This window comes from Microtus oregoni, unplaced genomic scaffold (assembly GCF_018167655.1).
Source record: "Microtus oregoni isolate MIOR12 unplaced genomic scaffold, Mior012 000006F_ref0000085, whole genome shotgun sequence".
NCBI classification, from domain to species: domain Eukaryota; kingdom Metazoa; phylum Chordata; class Mammalia; order Rodentia; family Cricetidae; genus Microtus; species Microtus oregoni.
Genome location: NW_024543065.1, coordinates 5,885,527 through 5,912,970, shown reverse-complemented (window position 1 = coordinate 5,912,970; position 27,444 = coordinate 5,885,527). Strand labels below are relative to the sequence as shown.

The window sequence follows — 27,444 nt, the reverse complement described above, 5'->3', positions numbered from 1 at the left end:
TTCAAACCTCTTGTAAATATTTATTATATTCTGACATGTCTTTTAATTGTAACTTTTATTTCATCTGAATAAAATGTGTGACTCTCATTTGGTCTAACAGTTCAGTTCCAAGGCAGACCAAGGCTCAAAGTTCTATTAATTGTCCTGAAATACATCCAGGGTGCATATGCTTCTCAAGAAAGAAAAGAAAGAAAGAAAGAAAGAAAGAACGAAAGAAAGAAAGAAAGAAAGAAAGAGAGAGAAAGAAAAGAGAGAGAGAAAGAAAGAAAGAAGAGAAAGAAAAGAGAGAGAGAAAGAAGAAAGAAAGAAAGAAAGAAAGAAAGAAAGAAGAAAAGTCCCTGTATTCATGGTCCACAGAGACCACTGTGGACAAACAGGTCTTTCCTTCATCCACTAGTTTTAAATTATTCCAAATAAAATAAAGAGCATAAAAATTCTACTAGCATAAGTAATGTATAATAGGTATCATAATGAGCATTAGCAGCATCAGTGAGTGAGTTATGAAGTCTGAGGAAGCATTCGATGCCAAGTCCTTCCCATACAACCTCCCAAACAGAGTGACTGTCAACACAGGTCCAGATGTTGGCTTCAGGCTAAACAAACGCCCATCACTTGACACCTGGTTAAAACACAGAAAGTAGATAAGGTCTATTGAAGCTACAATCATCCCACAGTACTTTTCATAAGACAGCTTAAAATGATGGCCTGACTGTGGTTTTGCAAGATTTAAAATGTTGCAGGGGGTAAGAAAATTTAAAGTGCAGAATTGACACTGGCTCATTTATTATTTAATGCATGGAACTGATGCCTGACAATGTGCTTGTCTGGGAAACATGCCATGAATTAGTTAACATGACAAATTGGAGGTAGGAGCTTCTAATTTGGCCCTTTCAGACCCATGAAGACATGGCAAAAAGTCAGGAGCAGTGGGGCAAGGTGGGGTTTGGACTGTGCCCATTACTGTCACTGGCTCCCCATGGCTCCTAAGCTCCCACAGTGAGCCCTCACCCCTACAATCACTCCTGTAAGGAAGGGATGTGAGTGAGACCTGCCCAGTAGTGAACAATGTGACTCAGAGGCCATATTATGTTATGAAGCAAGCCATTCTTTCTGGGCTTTGGAGCTTCTCCTTCTTACAGACAACAACCACTGTAGAATTCTCTCTCCTTCACTTTTTCCTTCCCTCCTTTTTTCCTGTAATCTTACTGGGCATTAAGCCCTAGGCCAGCCAGTGATTCTAAGCAGCTTCTCTGTTGAGAAGGGTCATGAAGTATTCAACTATCATTGAATCATTTTCCTACTCAGCAGACCTTGAAAAGCCCAGATTCCTCCATATAAGGACAAAAAGGGACATGCAGATTATACTAATCTTTGGGCAAGAAATCCCATCTGCACAGGGTCTTTTATGATGATCCCCAAAGACAATGTTACCTTGGAAGATTTGGGGGTAAGTTTTGATGTCAAAATGCTTCCTCTTCTGGTGCGGGAGAATTATCTGTATTCTGTCAATCATATATTTTAATAAAATGCTGATTGACCAGGCAGGAAGTATAGGCGGGAAAACCAGACAGGAAGTAGAGGTGGAAAAAGAGAACAGGAGTATTCTGGGAAGCCGGAAGCTCCTGCTCCCATTCCAGGCCAGACCACCGAGAAGCAAGATGTAACCTACCCGGCTGAAAGGTACCAAGCCATGTGGCTAACATAGATAAGAATAATGGGTTAATATAAGCTACAAGAACTAATAAGAAGACTGAGCTAATGGGCCGATCAGTTTTATAACTTACGGATATCTCTGTGTGATTTTCTTGGGGGCTTGCTGGCTGTGGGGTACTGGGCGAGACAGAAACCCCAACAAGCTGGCCCTCATTGTTACACTCTTCTACTCAGTTAGCTGACTACATCAAGCAAAGATCAATACCTGAAACTCCCCAGGTGCAAGCTTGACTTCACTCAGCAACACCTCAGGGAAGACATACTGGGTCCCGAAAGTGCCGCTGAGGGAGAACATTTCAAATGTGGTAGAGGCCATGTCCACCGAACTCCCACAGGTGTGTACATTGGTGGTCTTACACTTCAGCAGAGTACAGATCTGGATGAGAAGCACAAAGGGAGCCGTCAGAGTCAAGAAGGGTGTATCATTAGTTTCATCTGGTCACTCGACAGTGCGGTCATGCATCAAAGGGCCATGCTATACCCTGTATGTTTACTTGTTAATTTTACCTTAGAGCTGGGTGAAGATGTTTTCATTCACTCAATAGTTTGATGCTCTCTACTCTGTAAAACTTGAAGTCACAGATAGGCTGAATGTGGTGACATAGGCCTATAATCTGAGTTCTCTAGAGACTGAGGCAGAACCAAGTGTTCATGACTAATCTGAACTACATACTCAGGGACACATAATAGGAACCCATTTTTATAACAATAATAAAAAAGAAGGGAAAGGGCTCGGCGGTGGTGGTGCGTGCCTTTAATCCCAGCACTTAGGAGGCAGAGGCAGGCAGATCTCTGTGAGTTCGAGGCCAGCCTGGTCTACAAGAGCTAGTTCCAGGCCAGACTCTAAAACAAAAAAAAGGGGGGGAAAGGAAGGAAGGGAAAGAAAAAAGGAAGGAAGGAAGGAAGAAAGGAAGGAAGGAAGGAAGGAAGGAAGGAAGACAATTGGCATGCCCTGTTCTAGAAAACTGCCTCTGCATCTTTAGCTAGTAAAATGTTTCTTCCTTATTAGAGTCATTTGGTTTATTGCTGACCAACTAATATACTTAGTTATAAACTATGTCAGTCCTGAGTGCTTCAAGTAATGTACCACCAAAGGGATCTAACATAGATATTTAAGTCTGTGAAGGATACCTTCACACTCCCATTCTTCTCACAAGCAGCAGCTCTAGAAATGTCCCTGGATCTCCAGATTAGATCAAATTCAGCCAGTTGATCCTCTTTCAGCCAAATGCTCAGACTACGCTCTATCACAGGTCAATCCCTGAGGAACTGCATGCTCACATGGCTTTCTGCTCCCCTAGGCACTGTACTCCTCCAGTGGATAGCTCGCACTCAGTCTTCCATCACTAACACTGTTATGCATCTAGTACACCCTGAGCACTCAAATGTTGTGGAAATGAGAAACATGGCTGGAGCATTTGCACAGTAAGCAAAATGTCACCCAGTAGGCACAGTTCCATCTTTCCAGGGCTGTAGGTCTCAAGTATGTGATGAATGTGACTTGTTATGACATGGATGAAACCAAACAGAGGATGTCCTGGAAACATATAAATGAAGCTAATAACCTAGCTGAGGAGTGATGAAGGTCCTACAGATGTGGCAAGCGTCCTTTATGGCAAGGATAACAGCTGGAAAATGCTATGAAAGGTGAGCAGGTGGGAGCCACCATTGATAAAGGAATAAAATTTTATCGGCATGTAGAGATTCCATAGATGCTGGAAGTTTGGGATAAATGCTAGCAGCATCTCGATACACAGAATCCCAGAGCATGTGTAAGTAGTGGATACAGGGACCACACACAAGACTTCCTGGGTTGCCTATATTCAAGCATTCGATTTGTCAATTAGTAGTTTAGTGAGGAATATTCAGCAAGAAGGTCACATAATCAGAAAAAGCACTGTAATTTATTTTGTAATAGTATACAGAATAGATTAGATAGAGCAGAAACTGTTAACAAATAGTCCTAGTAGGAGAGCAAGATTTCAAATGAGATAAGCTGATAGCCAGACCAAGGAATCAAAATGCAGACTATCTCAGCATTCTGTAATAGGCCCCTTTTCCTGTTAAGGGCTGGAAGATGCCTGTATCCTTCCTGTTGAGGACTGGGAGATGCCTGCACCCTTCTTGCTGAGGACTGAGAGATGCCTGCATCCTTCCTGCTGAGGACTGACTGAGAGATGCCCACATCCTTCCTCCTGAGGACTGGGAGATGCCTAAATCTCAGTAAAAAACTACTCTGGAAACAATCTTAGGGGACAACTCTCTCTATACTGAGCACTGAGTGCATGCTTGGTGTTAAATCCTTTATAAAGCAAGGCAGGCATTGATGAGCACTCAGAGAATGCCTAAACATGCAGGACATATATCCTAGGTACTACATCATCCTTGATCTGTAATTTGAATAATTTTAGTATTGGCGTTCCCGCTCTCCACTGCCTCGGCATCAGCTCCTCTCTTCAGCTTCCAACCTGGACTTCTTTAGTGATTGTGGAAGTGTAAGCAAAATAAACCCTTTATTCCTTGTGATGAATCGAATAAAAATGGCCCCCATAGGCTCAAGGATTTGAATGCTTGGTCACCAGGGAGTGACATTATTTGAAAGGATTAGGAGGTGTGACCCTTTTGAAGGAAGTGTGTCACTGGGGTTTGGACTTTGATGTTTCAAAATCCCAAACCACATCCAGTGTTTCTTTCTGATGCTTCCAGATCTGGATGTAGAGAGCTCTTAGCTACTTCCCCAGCACCATGGTTGACTTTGTGCAACATTCTCTTGGCCATGATGATAATGGACTAAACCTCTGAAACTGTACACAAGACCCAATTATTTTTAAGAGTTGCCTTGGTCATGGAGTCTCTTCGCAGTGACAGAGCAGTGACCAAGACACTTCTCAACTTGCTTTCGATCATGGTATTTCATCACAGGAATAGAAACCCGGACTAAAATATTTCCTTTTTGTGTACCCTAAGAAAAACAATCTTCTACTGATAATCTGATATTCAGTTTTACCCAGCTGTGTGCATTTGATCCAGGAACTTTCCCGACAGTGGCCTTACCTGCAGATGATACTGCCCTTCCACGGTATGCAGTCCATCAAAGGCCCCAAGGGCATAGACTTCATCACTTCGCTTCTCAGTCATCCGGTAGCTTAGATGACAGCAGAGATCATTCTGGCAAACCGTGTAATTCCCTGCGATTCCTTTTAGCTCCACAAAGGTAAACTCATCAAAGAAAGCAACGCTCTGAAATTCCTGGTTTCCCGTTGCGGGTGCGTCTACACTGCTGGCATATGCGGTCCAGTTCACGGCAGAGTGGCGTGGGTGGGACTCCAGCTGCGCGAGAAGGAGTTTGCCCTCATCGGTTTTCCTGTCATAGTGAAAGGCCCTTGGGGAATCTGGTGCATAGATGCCACTTCCTGGAAATACGGTTGGAAAAGGGAAAATAAGGAGACTTTGTGTTTGTCACTTCTACCTGAAACTCATCATTTTACCCTATCTAAGAAATATACTTCACTCATTTCTGTAATATATGTTGACTGGGAACAAACACAAGAGGAAATTCATACATAGAACATGACAATAAAAACATGTAAAGGATGAATGTTGAATAATATTAAATAAATATTCAAACTGAAAAATAGTGAATAAATCTGCAAATGAAGGCATGTTCTATTTGGGTCTTTATTATTCTTTATTTATTGGGTTTTGTTTGTTTGTTTGTTTGTTTGTTTTAAGTCAGCGTCTGTCTATATAATCCAAACTAGCCTTCAATTCACTATGTAGCCCAGCCTGGCTACGAACTCAGGATTTTCCAGCCTTAGTCTCCCCGGTGCTGAGATTACAGCTGTTCTTCATCACACCCAGTTACAAAAGACTTTAATAAAGAATAAATGCACAGCATATCCCAACGAAATATTCAAAATTAAGAGTTGGGCTAGAGAAGTGGCTCAGAGGTTAGGGTACTGGCTACCCTTACCCAGGACCAGGGTTCAAGTCCCAGCACCGATATGGTGACTCAGAACTGTTTGCAACTCCAGTCTCGGGGATCTGATGCCCTCCAAGGGTATTGCACACATGCATGCAAAATACCTATATATATATAAGATAAATAAATAAATCTTTAATAAGTAATTTCTATAAAAAAGATAGAATATATTAACTTTAAAAAGTAGGGGCTGACATCTAACATGGTGGCATAGGCAGAGGAGAGATGTGCTCCCCCACCCCCTGCCCATCAACACCTGAGACAGGTGGAGGAGCTGGCATGGGGGTCATAAGAAGGGAAGGGCTGTCCCTGTCCCTCACCAACTGCAGCACTCAGGAGAGTGGCTCCTGTACCTTACCTGGGCAACACAATAGAGCTGGCCCTGATGGTATAGGTGTGAGAAAGCTTACCCTGAGAGCATGGAAACAAGAAAACTGGTCCACCCCTTGCTCACAGGGAAATTAGCCAGGGCAATCCTGGCGAGCTCACCCTGGTGGGGAGGACAGGGGAGAACTGGCAGGTGGACCAATCCTGCAGCTGCTCAGCTAGACCCAGGGTTATGACTTGGCCTGCCCCAACATCCACCCCATCTGTAATCTGGAGTATGTGAGGGGACCTGACACGCAGACCCAATGCTGCTGGATCTCCACAACACAGGGAAACAAGAGTCCTAATGAGGAACCAGCATTGATGGTGCAGTAGAAACCAAAGGCCTTGAACCAGACCAATGACTCATGGTAATGAACACTTGCAAGTGAAGATATATGGATAAAAGGGCTTACTGCATGACTCCCTGTGTCACCCTGCGGTTCTGTGATGAGATTTTTTTTTTAATTTCCCCCCTTTTTTCTGTTTTCCTTTAACCTTTGTTTTATTGCGGGGGGGGGGTGCGGTCAGGGGCAGTGGACAGTTGTGACGGAATGTGGAAATGAATAGGATCCTGATACATGATGTAAAAGACACATAAAATAAATAAAAAGAAAGTTAAAAAAGTAAAATGAAAATGGGAGTTGAAAAATAAAAGATATACAAGCTATTTTTTTAAATGCTCTTTCTAACTAAAGGTCAAAGACCACACATTACCTACCTGTCATTCTCCTCAAGGGATTATGTATATTGGCTGCGAGGAAATTGACCCCCATGCCCATAGCCCAAGCTGAGTGGAATTCAATGGCTGCCAAATGGGGTAGAACATCCATCCAAGCGGTTGGGAAGAGTATGGTGTCCACCTGGAACTTGGTCACCAGGCTGACAGCGGGATCGTGGAAGAGTACATCGAAGCATGTGAAGATCCCAAACTTTCCGAACGGGGTGTTGAAAGTCACGAACTCAGGCTCCACGGGTGCATTGAATTGTTCTTCACCCATGAAAAGGTTTTGCTGTTATAGGCAAACCATGCAGAGGAATAAAATTCTTTGAAGCTTCCCAGGACGTTACTCTACGTGTAAAATGTGTTCATTCAACAGTGTGTGTTACATCTGTGACCACCGTCTTTATGGAAGAGCAGCACTTTGGAAAATGAGAGGTACTCCAGTAGGATGGAGCTGGCAACTCCCTTCCCAGTACAGACGGTATGTATGGGTGCACCTGTCTATACAGACGGTCTTCAATCTTACAAAATGACAGCGAAACAGACAGCCCCTGACCAAACACCTCGCCATGGGCAAAGAGCTGTGCTCCTTCCTTAGGACTAAATCTGCCCCATAAGGCCCTTTTAATTCATCTTTGACCCATGTAAAAGTCAAAACCCGAAAGATGACAGAGTAGTTCGATGAAGGTGGCTTCAGGTGACTCTCACCTGTTGAAATATTAGTTGAAGACGTGTTATATTTGTTTATGCTGGGGAACGTTTGTTTAGTGGTGCAAAGATGTGTTACATTCTTTTGCATTGCATTTATTTAACTCTGAAGCTATGTTACTTTGTCTAAGACACCTGATTGGCCTAGTAAAGAGCCAATAGCTAGGAAAAAGGATAGATGGGACTGGAAGGCAGAGAGAATAAATAAGAAAAAAAAATCTAGAGAGCAGAAAGCTAGGAGCGAGAAAAAAAGGAGAGGAGGATGCCAGGGGTGAGCCACCCAGCCACACAGCCTGCCACGGAATAAGAAGGAAAGAAAGACATATAGAATAAAGAAAGGCCAAAAGTCCAGAGGCAAAATGTATCTAAATAGAAATGGGATAATTTAAGTTAGAAAAACTGCCTAGAAAGAAGCCAGGCTAAGGCCAGGCATTCATCAGTAAGAAAAAGTCTCCATGTACTTATTTAGGAACTGGGTGGTGGGCCCCCAAAGAGTAAAAATAAAAAATTAAAAAAAGAAAAAACCCAACTGCATTCACATACCCCAGTTGGCAGACTCCCAGGTTGCTGGATGCACCGGTCTCCTTATAGGAATTGGTTACATCTAAATCCTCCTGTGCTGTCACCACTCTCCCTCTGAAGGTCGTTTATTGCTGTAAATAACAATTGCTCTCCTCCCTTATATTCCATTGTCATTCAGTTAGCTAATTCATTAATCAGTGTTACCTTGTGATATCGCGCAACCAGTTTACCCAGGGAATCAAACACCACGTCAGTGTTGTACTGGAAACGCCCATCAGGAGGACACTGAGGGTCACTAGTGTTGCATGGCTTCTTGTCTCCCATGTTGGCCACAACATAGATTGAGTTGTTCTTGGCCAGGCAGCTGAGTCTCTCCTGTACCGGGGTGTAGCCAAATCTGGTACATGTCCATTGGGAGAGAAATTTAAAAAAAAAAATCTGCATTAGCTTTTAACAAAAATCTATGGTTAGGTATATACAATGATTCCAATTAATAAGTAGGCAAAAAGGATTAATACAAGAGACGTTAGAGGACACTAATAGTGAGAAACTGGCAGTAGAAAAATATTCTGGGGTAAAGAGTCCAGCCATACCTACTTTTGAATCATAATATGTATCAAATCTATAAGTGTACATGCCATTGTATATTCATTTCAAAACATCTGCAGCATATTTCAGATATTATAAAGCAAAACCTTCCATGCTCTGTTCATGAAACCAGGCCTAGTAGAGGAAGCACTATGTGTGAATCAAAACCTAGAAGAATAAAGCTGGACAGTGGTGGTGTATGCCTTTAATCCCAGCACTCAGGAGGCAGAGACAGGAGGATCTCTGTGAGTTCGAGGCCAGCCTGGTCTACAGAACAAGTTCCAGGATGGACAGTCAAGGCTGTACAGAGAAACCCTGCCTGAAAAACAAAAAGCAAACAAAAAAAAAAACCACAAACAAACTTAGAAGAACGCTGGAAAGATAGAAGAATAGAGAACACTTGAAGGCGTAAGTCACAAAAAATGCCACACCAGTTTGGAATTATGATTAATAGGGTGGTATTTATTTAAAGGGGAAAAAACTTACAGATCACTGTCCCAGGCAACAGCCCTCTACGCAACCAGGAAGGGAGTCTAGTCGCCTGCAGAGCAGGAAGTGAAGAGAGAGAGGAGAGGGAAGTGGCTGCTTTTTTAAAGGGAGAGAGACCACGCTCCAATGGGCTGGTATCTCAGCAGCTATAGGCTGGAGGAGTGGGAGGACCTCCCACAACACCTCCCCCTTTTGTTTAAATAAGAGAGTTCTAAAGCTACTATGAAATTATATACATTAAGTACAAATATCCTATTCTAACTAGCTTGGTCTTGTATACTAAATAACTTGGCCAAGTCATGAGAGAAAGTAACTACATTTATATAGTCTTCAACCCCATCGAAGATCTGAGAAGGGAAATAATGTTACCTGGGTAATTAGGAAGTTCAGTAAAACAACTTCCAAAATATGCAACAAAACACAGAGACAACTAGCTACCTGGGCAATCACCCAAAGTCACATTAGCAGTGTTGAAGCAACCAACTTTGGCTAAGGCCTAACATAACTGACATACCATTTTCTAAGGCAAGCAACTTTTCAAAACTATCTTACCCTGTCTTGGCAGGATATGACAGTCCTGTTTTATCCACTGATGCATGCTCTGTATCTTTGTCAGTCGTTGAGGTATGGGCATTTCTTTGCCCCAAGGCCAGTTCTGCCAAAAAGAAGGCTCCAGATGGAGTGTCTTTGGTGCTCAACATTCTCTCAGGAATAGAGTGTTGTTGCCAGGAGCAATTGTGTCTCACTACCACAAAACTCTGAGTTAGATTAAAGGCCATTTTCTACAGCTCTTTGAAGAAGTTGAAGATTATCTATCTTACTGAGTATAATCTCTATATATCTAAAAAACCTGATTAGTCTAATTATAAATGACAAACTTAGATGACTATTAATCTATATAATTCTCAATATCTATCTAACTTAAAGACTAAGAAAATAAACGACTGTGAAACAAATGAGGACAATGACCTCCCAATATAAACAATGTACAAATATACATTGCAGTAGGTAAATATATATCAATACACAAATATTATATAAGTATCTTAATCAGAGGTAGAAATGTACACTGCAATATAGTAAATATATACAATATATATATATATATATCAATACAATATATGTCAATACATAAAAAATGTTTTAAACAGAGGTAGAAACATGCATGCATACAATAGTCAATATAATTTAACTTTGTATCAATATACAAGAATCTATACCAATATATTTGTCTAAAAACAGTAACTCACAATTACAAATCTATTATCCAATCATCCCTCTTTTTTTTTTCAAAATGATCCCTGAGCTTATAAAATTCCTCCCCCAACCCTCAATCATATACTAATTATAATCAATCCCTAAACGATGTCCCTAAACCCAAGGGCAAACTTTACTGGGAGAGGAGACTTCATCCTCTAGAATTACTTCCAGCTGTCATGGGGGCAACGTTCTTTCTGGGGGATCCTGTGAAAGTAAAATGATGGTTAAATTTCAAGATCAATGTCTTTTAAAATTGCAAATAGTCTCTGGGTATTTTGTGCAGGTCTGGCCAAAATGTTGTATAAGATGTGCACCATTTCAGCTAACCAAGTTAGAACTGTCTTGTGCAGCTGGTACCCAAAGCAGGTCTTGTAGTAGCACTGTCAATATCATGACGTCATATCAACCAGGTGGAGTTGTTGTTATGGGGCCCATCTTCTTCCTGGAAACTTCAAATGTCACTTCAGGAAAAACTCATTGTTCATTGTGAAAAACTTAAACATTAATCATATAGACATATATGTATATATTCACTGAAAGGCATGATAGATATATTCAATGAAAAGTATGATAGATATAAAGAAAAGCAAAGATGTTTTCTAAACTCATATTTCTTTCTGTCCCATATCATGGCTCTTGATATGAGACAGAAACTCCAGAAACTCTGGGTTTTTCTCTTACTAACAGGCTTGGAATTGGAGAGGGACTGAGCCAGAGTCCAACTTCAAAACCAGCTTTATAAATTTAGAAATATGGTTTAATATTACTTACACAACCCATTCAGTTTTCTTGATATTTCCTATTGGGCAGGTATTTTTCCATCTGTCAGTATCCAAATATCCAGGGTCCCTTGAATTTTTCAAAGATGAGTGTTTTCCTGTGGAGATAGGAACAGAACCCTGCCCCTATTCTATATGTTTTTCTTACCACCTGTATGAATATCATCATTGTGGATGAGTTGTCATTTCTCCTTTCCAAGAGGTTTCTCCTCTTCAAATCGAAACTTTATTAATTTTGATAGTATCCACAATTTTTCTTCTCCTGTGGAAACAAGAGCAAAACCCCTTCCCCAACGTAGCACATCTCCTGGCTTCCACTGAGAGGTCAGCACATCTTTGAAATAAATCGGTTGATTTAGTTCAGCAGACTTTTCCATTATCCAATGTCTCTCTGCTGCTGTCGTTCCTTTCTCATTAGCGTTAAGAAAATTTAAGGTTAATAAAGCATTATGTAATCTATTTCTGGGGGTATTTTCGGTCCCTTTCTGTTTGTTCAGCATATCCTTTATAGTACGATTTGATCTTTCTATAACTGCCTGACCTGTAGGATTATTTGGTATACCTGTAATGTGTTTTATATTATAATAATCAAAAAAGCGTTTCATTTTCTTAGATACATATGCTGGACCATTATCTGTCTTTATTTGTGCAGGTATACCCATGATAGCCATAAATTCCAATAAATGTGTGATTACTGAATCAGCCTTTTCTGAGCTCAGGGCAGTAGCCCATTGAAAACCTGAATACGTGTCTATGGTGTGGTGTACATATTTTAATTTACCAAATTCCATAAAGTGGAACACATCCATCTGCCAGATTTCATTTCTCTTAGTACCCTTTGGGTTACACCCTGCAGGCAACGGTGTTTGATTATAGAAAGAACAAGTAGGACATCTCTTTATAATGTCCTTAGCTTGTTGCCAAGTAATGGAAAATTCTTTCTTTAGGCCTTTACTATTGACATGATGCTTCTTATGAAATTCTGAGGCCTGCAACACACTTTGAATCAATAATTGATCAATCTCAGCGTTGCCTTGGGCTAGAGGACCAGGCAGACCTGTATGGGACCGGATTGTGTTATGTACATTGGACAAAGCCTGTTCCTGATTATGTCTTGTACCTGGATAAACAATGAAGTCAACTCTGTGTCATCTGGTATAAATCCAGCAGTTTCAATATGCAAGATAACTCTTTCTGCATATTGTGAATCTGTAACTATATTAAGAGGTTCTTTTTTTTAAAATATTTATTTATTTATTATGTGTACAATATTCTTTCTGTGTGTATGCCTGAAGGCCAGAAGAGGGCAGCAGACCTCATTTCAGATGGTTGTGAGCCACCCATGTGGTTGCTGGGAATTGAACTCAGAACCTTTGGAAGAGCAGGCAATGCTCTTAACCGCTGAGCCATCTCTCCAGCCCTAAGAGGTTCTTTAAAATCCCTTAGCACCATAAGAATGGCATATAATTCTGCCTTCTGGACAGAATTATAAGGGCTTTGTTCCACCTTACTCAATTCATCTGACTTGTAACATGCTTTCCCTGATTTATTTGCATCAGTATAGAACTTACGGGCTCCAGTTATTGGAGCATCACATACAATTCTAGGAAGAATCCAAGAAGTTCTTTTTATGAGGTTAAGTCTACCACTTTTGGGATAGTTGCTATTAATTTCTCCCAAAAAATTAGCACAAGCTCTTTGCCACGGTTCATTGTCTTCCCATAACTTTTTTATTTCTTCAGTAGTAAAAGGCACTATAATTTCTGCTGGGTCTATACCTGCTAGTTGACGAAGTCTCAGCTTACCTTTTATAATTAATTCAGAGACTTTTTCCACATAAGTTTTTAATTTTTTACTTGGTTTATTACGTATAATATCCACTCTAAAATAATATCTTCCCTCTGCATTAGAATCCCTGTAGGGGAAATTCTGGAAGGCAATATGACTAGGATGCAGCTAAGATTTGGGTTCAACCTATCCACATGTGCCTCCTGTAATTTTTCCTCAATCATTGTCAGTTCCTTTTCTGCTTCAGCTGTCAGTTTTCTTGGACTATTCAAATCTTTATCACCATCTAAGGTTTTGTTTAAATGAACTATTAGATCAGGTGTTATCCCAACAGCTGGTCGTAGACTGGAAATGTCTCCTAACAATCTTTGGAAGTCATTAAGAGTCTTTAACCGGTCTCTCCTAATTTGTGCCTTTTGCGTTTTAATTTTCTCTAACCCTATTCTGTAACCTAGGTAATTAATAGAATTTCCTCTTTGAATCTTTTCAGGGGCAATTTGTAATCCCCACCTAGGCAAGACTTTCTTTACTTCTTCAAACATCCTTTCTAAAGTATCTTTATTTGAATCAGATAACAAGATGTCATCCATGTAATAATAAATTATGGACTTGGGGAATTGTTTATGAATTATTTCCAATGGCTTACTTACAAAATATTGGCACAATGTAGGACTATTGAGCATTCCCTGTGGGAGGACAGTCCATTGATATCTCCTATTAGGCTGAGAATTATTATAAGTAGGCACTGTGAAGGCAAATTTTTCTCTATCCTTTTCTTGTATAGTGAAAAAACAATCTTTCAAATCAATAACTATAAGAGGCCATCCTTTTGGTAACAGAGAAGGCAAAGGAATTCCAGCTTGTAGTGGGCCCATAGGTTGAATTACTTTGTTGACAGCTCTTAGATCTGTCACCATTCTCCATTTACCAGATTTCTTTTTTACAACAAACACAGGAGAATTCCAAGGGCTGATTGATTCTTCAATATGGTGAGCATCTAGTTGCTCTTGCACCAGCTGTTCCAATGCCTGTAGTTTATCTTCAGCTAGAGGCCACTGTTTGATCCATATTGGCTTCTCAGTTAGCCATTTTAAAGGTAGGGCTGTTGGTACCTCTAAAAGTTTGGTATTTGCTGTATGCTCTTGTACAGCCTGAATGGCTGGTGACCTTTTTCCATAATACCTCATCATATCCTTCCCAGAATTATGAGTTCCTGGAACTACGGGAATGTTAATCTGGGTATTCCATTGCTGTAGCTGGTCACGGCCCCATAAATTTATGGCAATATTGGCTATATAGTCTTCCTATTTGCCCTTCGGGCCCTATGCATTCAACCCATCTTGTGCTTTGTTTTACACGAGATAGGGTTCCAATTCCCAGGAACTGAACATCTACCTCTTGAAGAGGCCAATTCGGATGCCAAGATTCTGGGGTAATGATACTTACATCTGCACCTGTGTCTAATAAGCCTTCAATAAAAGTGCCATTTATACAGACTCTTAGCTTTGGTCTTTGATTCTTAATAGAAGTCTGCCAAAATATACGTTTACTCTGTCCTACTGGGTTTTTTGACTCATCCTCCACATTTAGACCAGTATTACTTTTTACAGCAGAAATTGGAGCTTTTAATTTTCTTGGTGAGGCACGTTCTCCATTGTGACTGGGAATGACTGGGCCACTGTTGGCTTGGGGGCCTGCGAGAAGCCCCTCAAGGAGTTTCCCGATGATATCGGATTGCCCTGTCTGTCTGTTGTTGACCTACATTCGTTGGACCAATGCCGGCCTTTACCACATCTACTACATATACCTGAAGGCCGAGGTCTCCTATTTTTGTCATTCCCAGAAGAGGTATTATTCCTAGAAATTCTTTGCCTGCAATCCCTTTGAAAATGTCCTAATTTACTACAATTAAAACACCTGGCAGTTTGATGTCTCCTCATTGCTTTGGAAATCGCTTCTCCTACCCAAGATTCATCATTATAACTAAACGTCTCAACATTCATCGTATGCTGAATCCATTCATCCATAGGTGCTGATCTAGACTTTAAAGGCCCAATTATCTTTTTGCATTCTATGTTTGCATTCTCAAAAGCTAGAGATTCAAGAAGTATTCGTCTAGCTTCTGGGTCTGTTACCCCTATGTCCAGAGCCTTAATTAATCTTTGCAAAAAGTCAATAAAGGGTTCTCTCTGTCCCTGCCTAGTTCTGGTATATGATTCAACCCGTTTTGCTGGATCTTGTATCCTATTCCAAACATTTAAAGCTGCTTGGTGACATAGACACAGTACTTCATCATCATAAAGAGCTTGGACCTGTGGATCAGCATATTCTCCTGCACCAAGAATTTGGTCGTGGGAAACCTCAACACCTTTTGCTCTTCCTTGCTGTCCCATATGTTTGGATTCTTCTCTGAAATAAATTCCAAACATCAAGGAAGGTCCATTATCTAAAACTGCAGACACTAACTGATGGAAATCATGGGGGGTAGCTCTAGCATTAGAAGCCCAAGTCCTTATCATTTTCTTTACATATGCATTGTGCAAGCCAAAATTAACAACAGCTTGCTTAATTTCTTTCAGATCATTCATTGCTATTGGCGTCCATCTAGCTTCTCTGACTCCCTTTGAGCCTTTAGAAGTTGACGCTTTGTCAGAATTAACTATAGGGTATGTTGCTAGAACCCTGGGCAAGCCAGTTCTAATAGCTGGTGAAGGCATTATATCCTGTCCTTGTGCCTCCTTACTCTGTTCACCAGCTGCAATAATTTCTCCAATCTTTTCAAATCTTTTTATCATTATCTCTCTTAAATCCTGAATCTCCTGACCTGTATATATTTCCAGTGATATCACTGAGGCATCAATTTTTGGGTCCCCATTCTGCACCTGTGATTTCAAAGCTTTAATTTTTTCCTTCAAAGATAACATGTCCTCCTTAAACTTTTCTTGTATATCATGTAGATTCCCATCTTGGAGGTACATTCTGTCTGTTACCTTATCAAAACTTTGTGATAAAGTCTGAACGTCAAATTCAACAGCCTAAACCCTTTCAGGTAACTTTCTAATACCCTTGGATATGGAGTCAGTTTTGTCTGTCATAGTATCCACTTGTTCAGATAACCTCTGATTTTCAATAATTTTAATCCTGTCAATTAGTTGTTCATTATTAGTTCGTAAAGATTCTATCGTTCTTAGGAGTGCCATATTCTTCCTTAATGATAGAATATGGAAAAGAAAACTGAAACCTAGTAACAAGCAAATCAAGGTATCCCCATAATCATATAAACCTTGTATGATGTAATCCACTGTATTAGTAAATATAAATTTACTAATCCATTGTATTAGTGAAAACAAAGCAGTAAAATTTGCATTAGAAACGAAAACTGCCATATTACCTATTATCCAGCAGGTGGCACTGTTGCCGAGTCGCGATGAAAACGGGGTCCTGTTTCAGTGCCTTAGTAGATGTTAAAAACTGGAAAATGCAAGTTTCTCAACAAAGTAAATGTAACTAAATCAATTCCAGGGATGGAACCAGAAACCCAGAATCCAGGGGTAGAGAAGAGCAACCTGAAAGCCGCTTATGCCTCCACGTGACAGAGTCACCCTGAGGGGTTGCAGTTTTCAGCAACTGCGTGCTCTGGCTCATGCCACTTAAGAGCTGTGCTTGCAAGGGAGATTTAAAAACGGCTCAGAAAAGAGCAAACCACACAGGCAGAGACTACGCGGGCCTGTGGAGTTTAAATCCACGTGGGGAGGCCAAGGCCGCCGCTGCAAGGCACAGGCGGTGGCTGAGGAAGGGAGGGCTCCCACCAAGCCGAACTCACAGCCGGCAGCCGAGCGGGGAAAGGAGAGGTTCTAAAACCAAACATTGGGCGCCAAAATGAAGGCATAAGTCACAAAAAATGCCACACCAGTTTGGAATTATGATTAATAGGGTGGTATTTATTTAAAGGGGAAAAAACTTACAGATCACTGTCCCAGGCAACAGCCCTCTACGCAACCAGGAAGGGAGTCTAGTCGCTGGCGGAGCAGGAAGTGAAGAGAGAGAGGAGAGGGACGTGGCCGCTTTTTTAAAGGGAGAGAGACCACGCCCCAATGGGCTGGTATCTCAGCAGCTATAGGCTGGAGGAGTGGGAGGACCTCCCGCAACAAACACTGTGGAATCTGACTCTCTACCTAGACAACCACTGCACTGTAGAATCTGTCTTAACTATTTTGGAATTTGGTAGTCTATTCAAAGGTCCAAAATGTAAACGTAAGTTAATTCCATCATTTCTGTTCTAATTAGCCATGGCTACTCATCTCCCAACCCTAACCTTGCAACAGGAAGCTGTCCTTTTTTTGGTGAAGTGTACACACTGCTTGGGAAGCGAACTGGGTAACAAGGACTCTGGGCTCTTGATAGCAAGGTCCTTATCTAAATACCTGCTTCTGAACACACATATACAGACAAAGAAAAAGCAATCTTTGCACAAATGCTCCATTATTTAAAACCTGATCTTAAGTACCAGGGTATAAGAGACCACCTCCTTCCCCTATTTTGAAGAGAAGATACAGCAAATCCTGAGGAAAGTAAGAATCTCAATGATGTGGGAGTGATTACTTTCTAATCTGTTGCTTTCATTGGTTAATTAATAAAGAAACTGCCTAGGCCCATTTGATAGGCCAACCCTTAGGTGGGTGGAGTAAACAGAACAGAATGCTGGGAGAAAGAAGCTGAGTCAAGGAGTCGCCATGATTCTCCCACTCCAGGCAGCCGCAGGTTAAGATCATTCCTGGTAAGCCAGCTCGTGGGCTACACAGATTATTAGAAATGGGTTAGGTCAATATGTAAGAGCTAGCCAATAAGAGGCTGGAACTAATGGGCCAGGCAGTGTTTAAAAGAATACAGTTTCCATGTAATTATTTCGGGTAAAGCTAGCCATGCAGGCAGCCGGGTGCCGGGGACGCAGCCCGCTGCTCCTATTTCAACAGAGTGGCGCCTGATGTGATGGACTAAATCCACTTAAAAACCTAAAAGGCTTAAAAATAAGGGAGAGAGAGTTAAACACAGATTTTTGCTGTTTGTTGGTTGCATGCTTTAGAGAGATTTCCTGATTCGGCAACAGCAGCAGAAAAAATGCTGTGTCATTTTAAAGCTCAGTTTCTTGGGGCTGTGCTGCCAGCGTGAACTCTGGCTTTAATGCATTTCAGTGGCTTTTATGGGACTGGATGTTTGTGTTCCTGCTTGGGATCAGAAGGAGAGGGTTCTGAGACCGTGCTGATGGCTCAGAGCTCCTCGCCTGCACCTGGACAGATGGCAGAATCAGGCTGAGGCAGGCGGAGGAGCATGGAGGATTCCTGCTGCCATACAGAGACGTGTTTTTAGACTGCGTAGTGCTCTACGTGTCAGATTTGGCTGTAACTTGGATGAAAAGAGTTTCTGTGCCGCACGCTCAGTCTCAGAATTGAACTGCTGAGTGTGGCTCCAATGTAGACTTGCTGTGTGCCTGGAACAGTGTGTGCCACAGCTCAGAGGCACAAGCAGCTCCGCCATGTTGGACTGGACAGGACAAGCAGGCAATACCTGTTTTTGACCTAGGAATGTCACAGCTTAGATTCTTAAGCACTTAGTGATTTAAGGCGTAAATCAAAAGTGCTCCTGGATAGTAAAAAATTGCAGATTCACAATAGGACAGATTCAGACCACTAAATGAGTCACAGTATTGGATAAATGTACGTAGGCTTGGGAGAGAGAAGAAAAAGAATATAAAGAATAAAGTTAGTGTCTTAAAAAAAAAGGGTAAAGTCTTTAAAGAGACAGAGTACAGATAGTTAAGAGATTAAAAGAAATAAAAAAATAAGCCACATAAAAATGGAAAATTCACAGAGAGTCCGGATTACGTACATTGTGTTTTCTTTACAATTTTTGAGTGTGAAGGAGCTAAGTACAGAGAGACATTTCATTACATGGGATGCCAAGCTAAACCAGAATTGATATAAGGGTATTACGATTTCAAAACTTGGGTCTAAGGATATGATGCTTTAGAGAGGGTCTTCTTTTATTTTCACAGAGGACCAGACCCTGTGTATTGATTCTATCCCGATATGGTATGATAGACCATGACCTCCCGAAAAGTTGCTGTGAACACCCTCAAAAAATTATTTCACTCCTCTCCCCATCCCTCTCCAGTCCAAAGAGCAGTCAGGGTTCCCTGCCCTGTGGTAAGTCCTAGGTCCTCCCCTCTCCATCCATTTCTAGGAAGGTGAACATCCAAACTGGCTAGGCTCCCACAAAGCCAGGGGGAGAAGGGTGGGAGGAGGGGGAGGGAAATGGGAGGCTGGGAGGAGGTGGAAACTTGTTTTTTTTTTCTCCTTTTCTCAATAAAAAAATGGAAAAAAAATTATTTCACTCAACTGCCAACTGAGATAAACCTGACACACAGGTTACACCCTAAATGATCTGATTAACAGCGCCCCCATTCAGCAGGAAGCAGTTTGGAGAGAAAAAAACTGCGCCCATGTTCCCAAAATATTGTTTATAAATGTTCTTTTACATTTAAAGGGGGATATGATATAGATATGAATAATTTATATTGGTATGGATTTTAAGGTCAATTTTGTTATATGTATATGTATTTCTTGATCTTGACTAAGGTATTGTGACTGTGTAGTTCATTTAAAAATGTACTGTATAATTAAGAAATATAGGTTGTTAATGGATAATCATCAAAAATAGTAAAGCTTGTAGTCATGTTAGTTAGATTTTCTAGATATATAGAGATATATTTCAGATAGGCATTCTTCATATCTCTCAAAGGCTGCAGAATATGGCATTTAAAATATTTTAATAACTTAGGGTTTTTCACGACAATGAGACACGTCTGCTTCTGACAGCGCCAATCTACTTAAAGAGGAAGATGGGCATCGAAGAGGATCCTTACGGAGCTTGATAGCCATTTAGGCAAGAAACTGCTCTTGCCTGAACTGTTGCATAAACTAGACACAGAGAACCCACAGAGAGAGGGCTGCTGAACTTGCCAAAAGGTGATATGGTCTTTCGGGGTTCCTGATTCAAGAGAGTCTGTGAGACATTCTGCAGGACACAGCAGAAAGTGACTGAACTGTCTTTGAAAATTCCTGCTTCATGGAAATGTCTGCTGGATACTATGGGCCTGTAGGCCGAAGATGGATGCCCCAACGGTACAAAGGAACTTTGGGTGACTGTACAGGCAGCGAGATGTCTCTGTCATTTCTAGAGCTTTGGATTTCTTGTTTGCTTAGGTAATATTATATCCTTCTGGAGTCTTTGATGGAGTTGAAGAATGGTTAGTTATAGTTACAGTTTTCCTTAGTTATGATAAAAGATAAAATAGATATAAATATTGTAACTATAATTCTTGCTTGATAACTGTTTTGTTATATGTAATCTTACTATGTTAAAATGAAAGCCTTTCTTTTTTGTTTAAACAGAAAAAGGGGAAATGATGGGGGAGAGTCTTCTGGCTTGTGTTAATTTCATTGGTTAAGTAAAGAGACTGCCTTGGCCCTTTAATAGGACATAAAATTAGGTAGGCAGAGTAAACAGAACAGAATGCTGGGAGAAAGAAGCTAAGTCAGGGAGTCGCCATGGTTCTCCCACTCCAGACCAGATGCAGGTTAAGATCTTTCCTGGTAAGCACACCTCGTGGTGTTACATAGATTATTAGAAATGAGTTAAGAGGCTGAAACTAATGGGCCAGGCAGTGTTTAAAAGAATATAGTTTCCGTGTAATTATTTCGGGTAAAGCTAGCCGTGCAGCTGAATGCCAGGAAACTAGCCCGCCGCTATTAACACAACAGATGAGTGTAGATTAAAACCTCTGAAACTCTGGGTCTCCTTTTTTAGATAGCAGTGGCAGTCTGACTAACACAGGACCTGCTCGATGTTTTCAACAGCCTTTTTCCCAAGTAAAACAACTAGAGGTTCATAATTGAATTTTTCATGTTTTATTTTTTGTGGGAAAGGGGGTCATGGAACTTGCTCTGTAGGCCAGGCTGGCCTTGAAGTCACAGAGGTCTACCTGCCTCTGCCTCCTGAGTGCTGGGATTAAATGTGTGCACCACACCGGGTTTGAATTTCTTCCTGTTTCTATTTGAGAGATTCTCATATGTATACAGTAAAATCTGATCATATCTACCCTCCCCACACTCCCCCCTAGATGCCCTCCTACCTACTCCCCTCCATGTACTGTTTCTTCACCTGTCTGCATTATCACAGGGGATCCAGTTCACTTGAGGGTCCGGGATATCCTCCAAGTAGGGGTAGATAGTATCCCTGGTGAAATGCATGCCATATATCCCGTCTTCTGGAGTCACAATAATGTGTGCGCCCTGTTAGAAACAGAGAGTTAAAACACTTCTCCCACAGGCAAACAGTCAGAGAAGAGCTGCAGGAAGAGCTGAAAATTAAGTGGCAAGCTGGGTGTGGTAGAGGAGCTCCATGTGTGGAGGCCAGCCAGAACTAGAGAGAGAGAGATGCCATCTCAGAGAGAGGGGAGGGGGGTTGGAATTAAGTGGAAAATAGCTATTTGGGCACCTTTTAATCTTATTCTATTTTCTCTATTTTTCTTTTTGCAAGCTGCTTTGCCTTGTTTTGTTTTGAGACAGGATCTCATGTAGCCCAGCCTGTCCTCAAACAAACTGTATAGTTTAGAATAAGTTTAAACTCCTCAGCCTCCTGCCTCCATCTCCCAAGCACTCAGATTACAAGTATACATCTGACTTTGCTAAGCCCCTTTATCTTAATTAAATATCCTGCCATTTTCACACTGGTGAGAATTTTCATGAACATTAACTGCTGTCTATACCATTCGCTGCTCTGTAGACCCCTGTTCCCATTAATTATAAACCTATTTCTTCCCCCAAGTCAACCCCTCTTTGAACTTTGGTCAATTGTGCCTGCCTGGACTGATTTATAACTCAATCCCTGTTTCTGCCTCAGGATTCTCCTACACAGCACTCACGAACATGATTCCCACTCCGAGGGAGGAAGGACCTCGTACACAGGTCAGCTAGGCTATTCCTTGCTTAGCATAATCTCTCAGCTAACCTGCATACTTTGGAACTGGAGATCCACCTTGAAGGTTGCCGTGCTCCTTAAAGAAACAGTTTGGACTAAGGGTGAAATGCAATATCAATATGGAACAATCTTTTACATTTTAATATATAGAAAATTTTTATTGGAGACTCAATCTCACTGTGTATGCAGCCCTGGTTAGCCTGAGACTCACAGGGATCTACCTGCCTCTGCTTTTGGATCACTGGGATTAATAGTGTGTGCCATTACACCAGCTACCCAGTGTGTTTGTATTTATTACTGTTACCTGGCTTTCCATGTCCCTGGTCTATAACTGACCTATGAGAATCTTACTTACACCCCTGTAGCTTGACCACACTTTAGAGTTTGCTTTAAACTTTACACTTCATCCGATTCAAGAACATTGACACATATACTTTGATGGTGAAATTAAAATGAACTGGTGACCGTGATACTTAGTGGAAGGAGTTTGTAACCGGTTTAATTGTTTCCGGACTATAAGTGGGAAGTCTGTGTGGCCACACCCTTGGAACACTCCAGATCTTGTCTGGTCAGATTTTAAACTTATCTGATTCCTACAAACCAGAGCACAAACATACACTGATGCTATTATAGTTTAAAATATTAATGAAGGGGGCGTGGCTTCAGACTAAGAACACTAACTGCTCTTCCAGAAGATCCAGGTTCAAGTCTCAGCACTCTCAAGGTTGCTCACAACTGCCTGGGACTCTATTTCCAAAAGAGCCAATGCCTTCTGTCCTCTGAAGGGACCAGGCACACACCTGGTACACAGAGGTACACACAGGCAAAACACTCATACACATAAAGAAATATTTTTTTTTTCGAAGAAGAAGAAGAAGAGCAACTGGTCCCTGTTGTCCTGTTGTCCTGGTTATACTTTAGCCTCCATGGTTAGCAGAAAATGGAAACGAAAATATTCAATATATAGCCACTTCCCCAAAGTCCTACTTAAATAATGAGCAAAATATTTCCATCTTTGTTCGCTCCGTTTGTTAGGTATATATAATAGTTTTGAAGTAAACTGTTCTAATAAAACAAAGAACGTTGGCTATGCTAATATTGTAAATATTACTGACCCTGACAGTAACCCAGTTCCCTGAGAACCACCTCCACCCCTCCCAGGCACTCCCGCACACTCCCCTACCCCCATCCCTCTCGGGACTTGAGATGGAAGAGGATACCTGCTTTGCTGCTGCTACGATCGCTCCTTCCAGAAGATCCAGATTGCGATTCATTAATGCCAGAGCCTCACTGTGAGACACAGGCAACAGTGTGCTACTAGGCAGGATCACGGCGTGCTCGTAAACAGCTGCCACAAACGTGTCCAGAGAGCTGGCTCGTAAAACACAGAAGGCAGACAGCACCGCACAAGCCAGCCAGCGGGATGCACTCATGCTGAAGTCCAGAGAGAGCTGAAAACCCAAGGGAGGCTTACGATTTGTATAAACAAAAGCACGGGTGGCGTAGTTCCCAGACGTTAGTAAGCTTCCAAATAAATTTAAAAGGTTAACTTCAAGAAATCTTTGTCCCTGAGAGCAACTGTAGCAGAAAGGTCCTTGGTTCTCCAGTCAAAAATGCCAGAAGGCAACTGTGGTTACTTATCTTCTCTTGAGTGAGCCCCACCCATTGCCTGGAGGTCACACGGGAGGGTGGGCGGGGCTGGAGCTCCCTACCCGAAAAAAGCTTTGGAGCTGTATCTCTAGAGTTGAGGGATAAACGTGGATGATGTCCATATCCCGATTTCAGCCCATCTCCAAAATGACTTTAGGGATATCCCTTCTTCGGAGCCGGACTTTGCAGCAGTTTTGGTCTGGGCTCTGTGGAAGCCCATTAGGGAAAGCTGTTGCTTTGACTGGAAGGATACCTAACATTCCAAGCTATCCAGTAACTAAAGAGTTGTCCGAGCTGGGTGTGTCAATCTCCAGGCAAAAAAAAAAAAAAAAAAAAAAAAAAAAAAAAAACCCTCAATGAGTTGGATTCGTTTTAAGTCAAGCTAAAGAGACAGAAAGAATAACTGTCCCTTCAAGAAATAATATGGTGAGTGCCTGTCGCCTAGAGCTGTCGTTCCAAAACCACCTCAAGGTGCTGTTGGCTGAAGCTGTCTTTCTGACTCAGAAAGATATGGCTTCTTTCTTTCTTTTCTTTCTTTCTTTCTTTCTTTCTTTTTTCTTTCGTTTTCTCACAGACACTGGCAATAACCAAGGCTGCTTGTTTAACTTGTGGCCAACTTCCAAGCCTAACTCAGTCTGGCTTTGGCTCTTCTTCCCCTGGGCAGCTTCTGAGATTTAAAGTTTGCCTGCCCTGCGGTTTTCTTTAAACTCAAATAAAATGGTCTTTAAGTTGTTGCTTTTTACTTTTAAAGGAAAGGTAAAGAAAATATTGTCAAGCCATCTGTAGTGACACACATCTTTAATCCCAGCAGAACACAGTAGGCAGAAGGCAGACAGTTCTCTGTGAGTTCAAGGCCAGCCTGGTCTAGCGAGAGAGAGAGAGAGAGAGAGAGAGAGAGAGAGAGAGAGAGAGAGGGAGCGCCAGTGAGCCAGAGCTAAGTAGGGAGACCCTGTCTACAAAAACAAAGAAGGAAAGAAAACACTGCACTCTCAACATTATTCTAAGAGAACAGAAGACCTTTTCTCTCAGACAACAGGTGAGGAACAAGTAAGAGATCATGTGTACGGGACACAGGACTGTCACCTGGCAGCATACCACAGACTGAGCAATGTGAATAACACAGGCACATCGTTTTCTGGTAGCAAGGTTGACCTCTACTCAAGGCTGCAAGAAGGGACTTGCTCCTGTCTCTCCTTGGCATGACCATGACTGTCTTCTTCCCGAGTCTCCAGAGAGTAACTGCCTGTGTGTCCAAATGTCTTCTTTCCATCAGAGCACCAGGTAGATGCAGTGCCTACTTCCACTCCAGTGTGACCTCTTCTTAACTAGTTACATCTTACGCCCCATTTCTTTTTTTTTTATTTTATTTTATTGAGCTATACATTTTTCTCTGTTCCCCTCCCTGCCTCTCCCTTCCCCTTCAACCCTCTCCCATGGTCCCCATGGTCCCAATTTACTCAGTAGATCTTGTCCTTTTCTACTTCCCATGTAGATTAGATCCATGTAAGTCTCTCTTAGGGTCCTCATTGTTGTCTAGGTTCTCTGGGATTGTGATTTGTAGGCTGGTTTTCTTTGTTTTATGTTTAAAAACTACTTACGAGTGAGTACTATGATAATTGTCTTTCTGTGTCTGGGTTACCTCACTCAATGTGTGTGTGTGTGTGTGTGTGTGTGTGTGTGTGTGTGTTGTGTAGCTCTATCCATTTGCCTGCAAATTTCAAGATGCCATTATTTTTTCTTCTGTGTAGTACTCCATTGTGTAAGTGTACCACATTATCCTTATCCATTCTTTGGTCGAGGGGCATTTAGGTTATTTCCAGGTTCTGACTATGACAACCAATGTTGCTATGAACATAGCACATGTCCTTGTGGCACGAATGAGCATCCTTTGGATATACACCTAAAAGTAGTATTATTGGGTCTTGAGAAAGGTGGTTCCCTAATTTTCTGAGAAATCACCACACTGATATCCAAAGGGGCTGTACCAGCTTGCACTCCCACAGCAATGCAGGAATTTTCCCTTTACCCCTCAACCCCTCCAGCATAAGTTGTCATGGGTGTTTTTGATCTTAGCCATTCTTACAGGTTACACCCCATTTCTAACTAGAGGAACATGGTCACATCCCGAGGAGCTGGATTCCAACACGGACATTTTAGAACTTCCATGCTGCAGGAATTCCACATGTCTAAGTAGCATACTAGTCAGTAGCTTGACTATTTTGAAGTTATTAAGCCATCTTCTTGTGATCCTTGATTTTCGGTCACGCAGTTAAGACTCAGCTCAGTCAGACTAGTGTTGACCTCTAGTGACTTCAACTAGTGTTGAAAGCTGTGGGGTTTCCCTGGCCAGGAAACTACATACTTTGCAAGGAGAGAAGGAAAACGGGCCAGCACCTGCTGTGGCTGTGATGGCTCCTTCTGAGGAGAGGTCCGGAGAGCCAGCAGAAGGCAGAAAACAGCACAAGTATGCAAACAGCTGTTACGTCACGGTTTCTGAGGTAAAAGTTCAGCCAGAATGAGTTACCAAAGAGTCATTCCTAGATCCATTAAAGTTCAAAAAAAATTTCTTTCTGAGCAGGGAGTCACTATGTAGCAAGACTTGGCTGGCCTGGAATTCATGGAGCTCTACTTGCCTCTGCCTCCCAAGGGCTGTGATCAAAGGTGTGCACCGCCACACCTGATTCAAAATATTTTAAAAAGGATCTCCCACTAAGGTCTCTGTTTAAAATGGATGATGGTTGGCAAGGATCTCACCAAAAGAAAAAACAAAAAAAAAAAACCAAGAAACACCTGATTGTCAGGAACTCCCTAAGAGCCTTGAGAATTAGGTCACAGACCAGTCTGTAGCCCTCTGAGTTGGAGAGAAAGGCAAAGGAGACAAAAGCAGAGTGAGCCTGATGCCAGAGCCAGGCTTTCAGATGCAGCACTGCCTGTAGACAAAACTGTGCTGTGGACCCCCTTGAGAGAAAAGTCTGCAGGGAATGAAGAGGTCTCACCTTTTTGTCACGTTGAGTTCTGTCTCCAGGACACCTACCAGGTTTTCATGACAAACATATCAAAAATCCGTTAGAGCAGAATTCCTGCCATAAGGAGCTGAGAGGAGGAAACTGTAATGAGCTCATCCTTCAAAAGGCCCAGAACCTTCCATTGTTAACCTCCTTAACAAAACCTTCAAGGTCTAGTATGATGGTGCACATCTTTAATCCCAGCACTTAGGAAGCAGAGGCAGGTGGATTCCTGTGAGCTCGATGTCAGCCTGGTCTACAGAGTCAGTTCCATTACAGCCAGAACTACATAGAAAGACCCTGTCTACAAATCAAAATCAAAATGTTTCAAGGAAAAGTGTTTCACTAGATCCTAATCCTCTAACCTCGGACAGGCGGAAGCACTAGCTCTTGCCTCCTCTCCCTGGTTCTTGTCTCAGTGAGCAACAGAAGGGAAATGAAAGGGGGCTCTTACAAAGCAAAGCAGATTGAGGGGAGACTTAGTAAAAGGTTGCAAGTGCACCACAAGATAGCGAACGCTTGCTTCCCACAGCCCTGCAGGCCCCACTGTGTCAGTCCAACAAGAGCAAGGCATCAAAGGCAACACTGAAGCTCTTAGGTGTCATGAGCTGGACCTGGATTCGAGTTGTGCCAGCAGCTTCTATTCAACTCCTCTGTGGGGTCTTCAGCTCCCCAGTGTCTGGTACATCCCCTGTAACCAGTTCTTGCATTGCCTGCTAAGCTGCTACACATAGCCTCTCTGCTCACAGAGACCATCTCTCACAAAAAGACTATAAATGCAGAGAAAAGCCTTGGTAGAAACCTTCAGATTTCACCAGACTGACCTGCAAG

At 41.9% G+C, this 27,444-nt stretch overlaps 1 protein-coding gene across 1 annotated transcript; it reads right to left on the bottom strand.

Moving 5' to 3' along the window:
- Vnn1 (vanin 1) lies at nucleotides 1-23,570 on the bottom strand. Its single transcript, XM_041654089.1, has 7 exons — nucleotides 23,179-23,570; nucleotides 21,140-21,270; nucleotides 8,220-8,412; nucleotides 6,783-7,074; nucleotides 4,768-5,126; nucleotides 1,919-2,089; nucleotides 1-619 (listed from the first exon to the last, which is right to left on the bottom strand). Exons 1-7 carry the CDS (start codon nucleotides 23,389-23,391, stop codon nucleotides 440-442), a joined length of 1,539 nt encoding a protein of 512 aa, XP_041510023.1. The 5' UTR covers nucleotides 23,392-23,570; the 3' UTR covers nucleotides 1-439.
- Nucleotides 23,571-27,444: the final 3,874 nt, after the last annotated feature.

Coding starts and splice junctions, on each gene's coding strand:
- Vnn1 (XM_041654089.1), bottom strand. CDS start 23,391: ATGAGTGCATCCCGCTGGCTGGCTTGTGCGGTGCTGTCTGCCTTCTGT. Junction 2,090..4,767: donor AAGGGCAGTATCATCTGCAG/GTAAGGCCACTG, acceptor CTTCTCATCCAG/ATCTGTACTCTGCTGAAGTG. Junction 620..1,918: donor TTGCACCTGGGGAGTTTCAG/GTATTGATCTTT, acceptor TGTTTTAACCAG/GTGTCAAGTGATGGGCGTTT.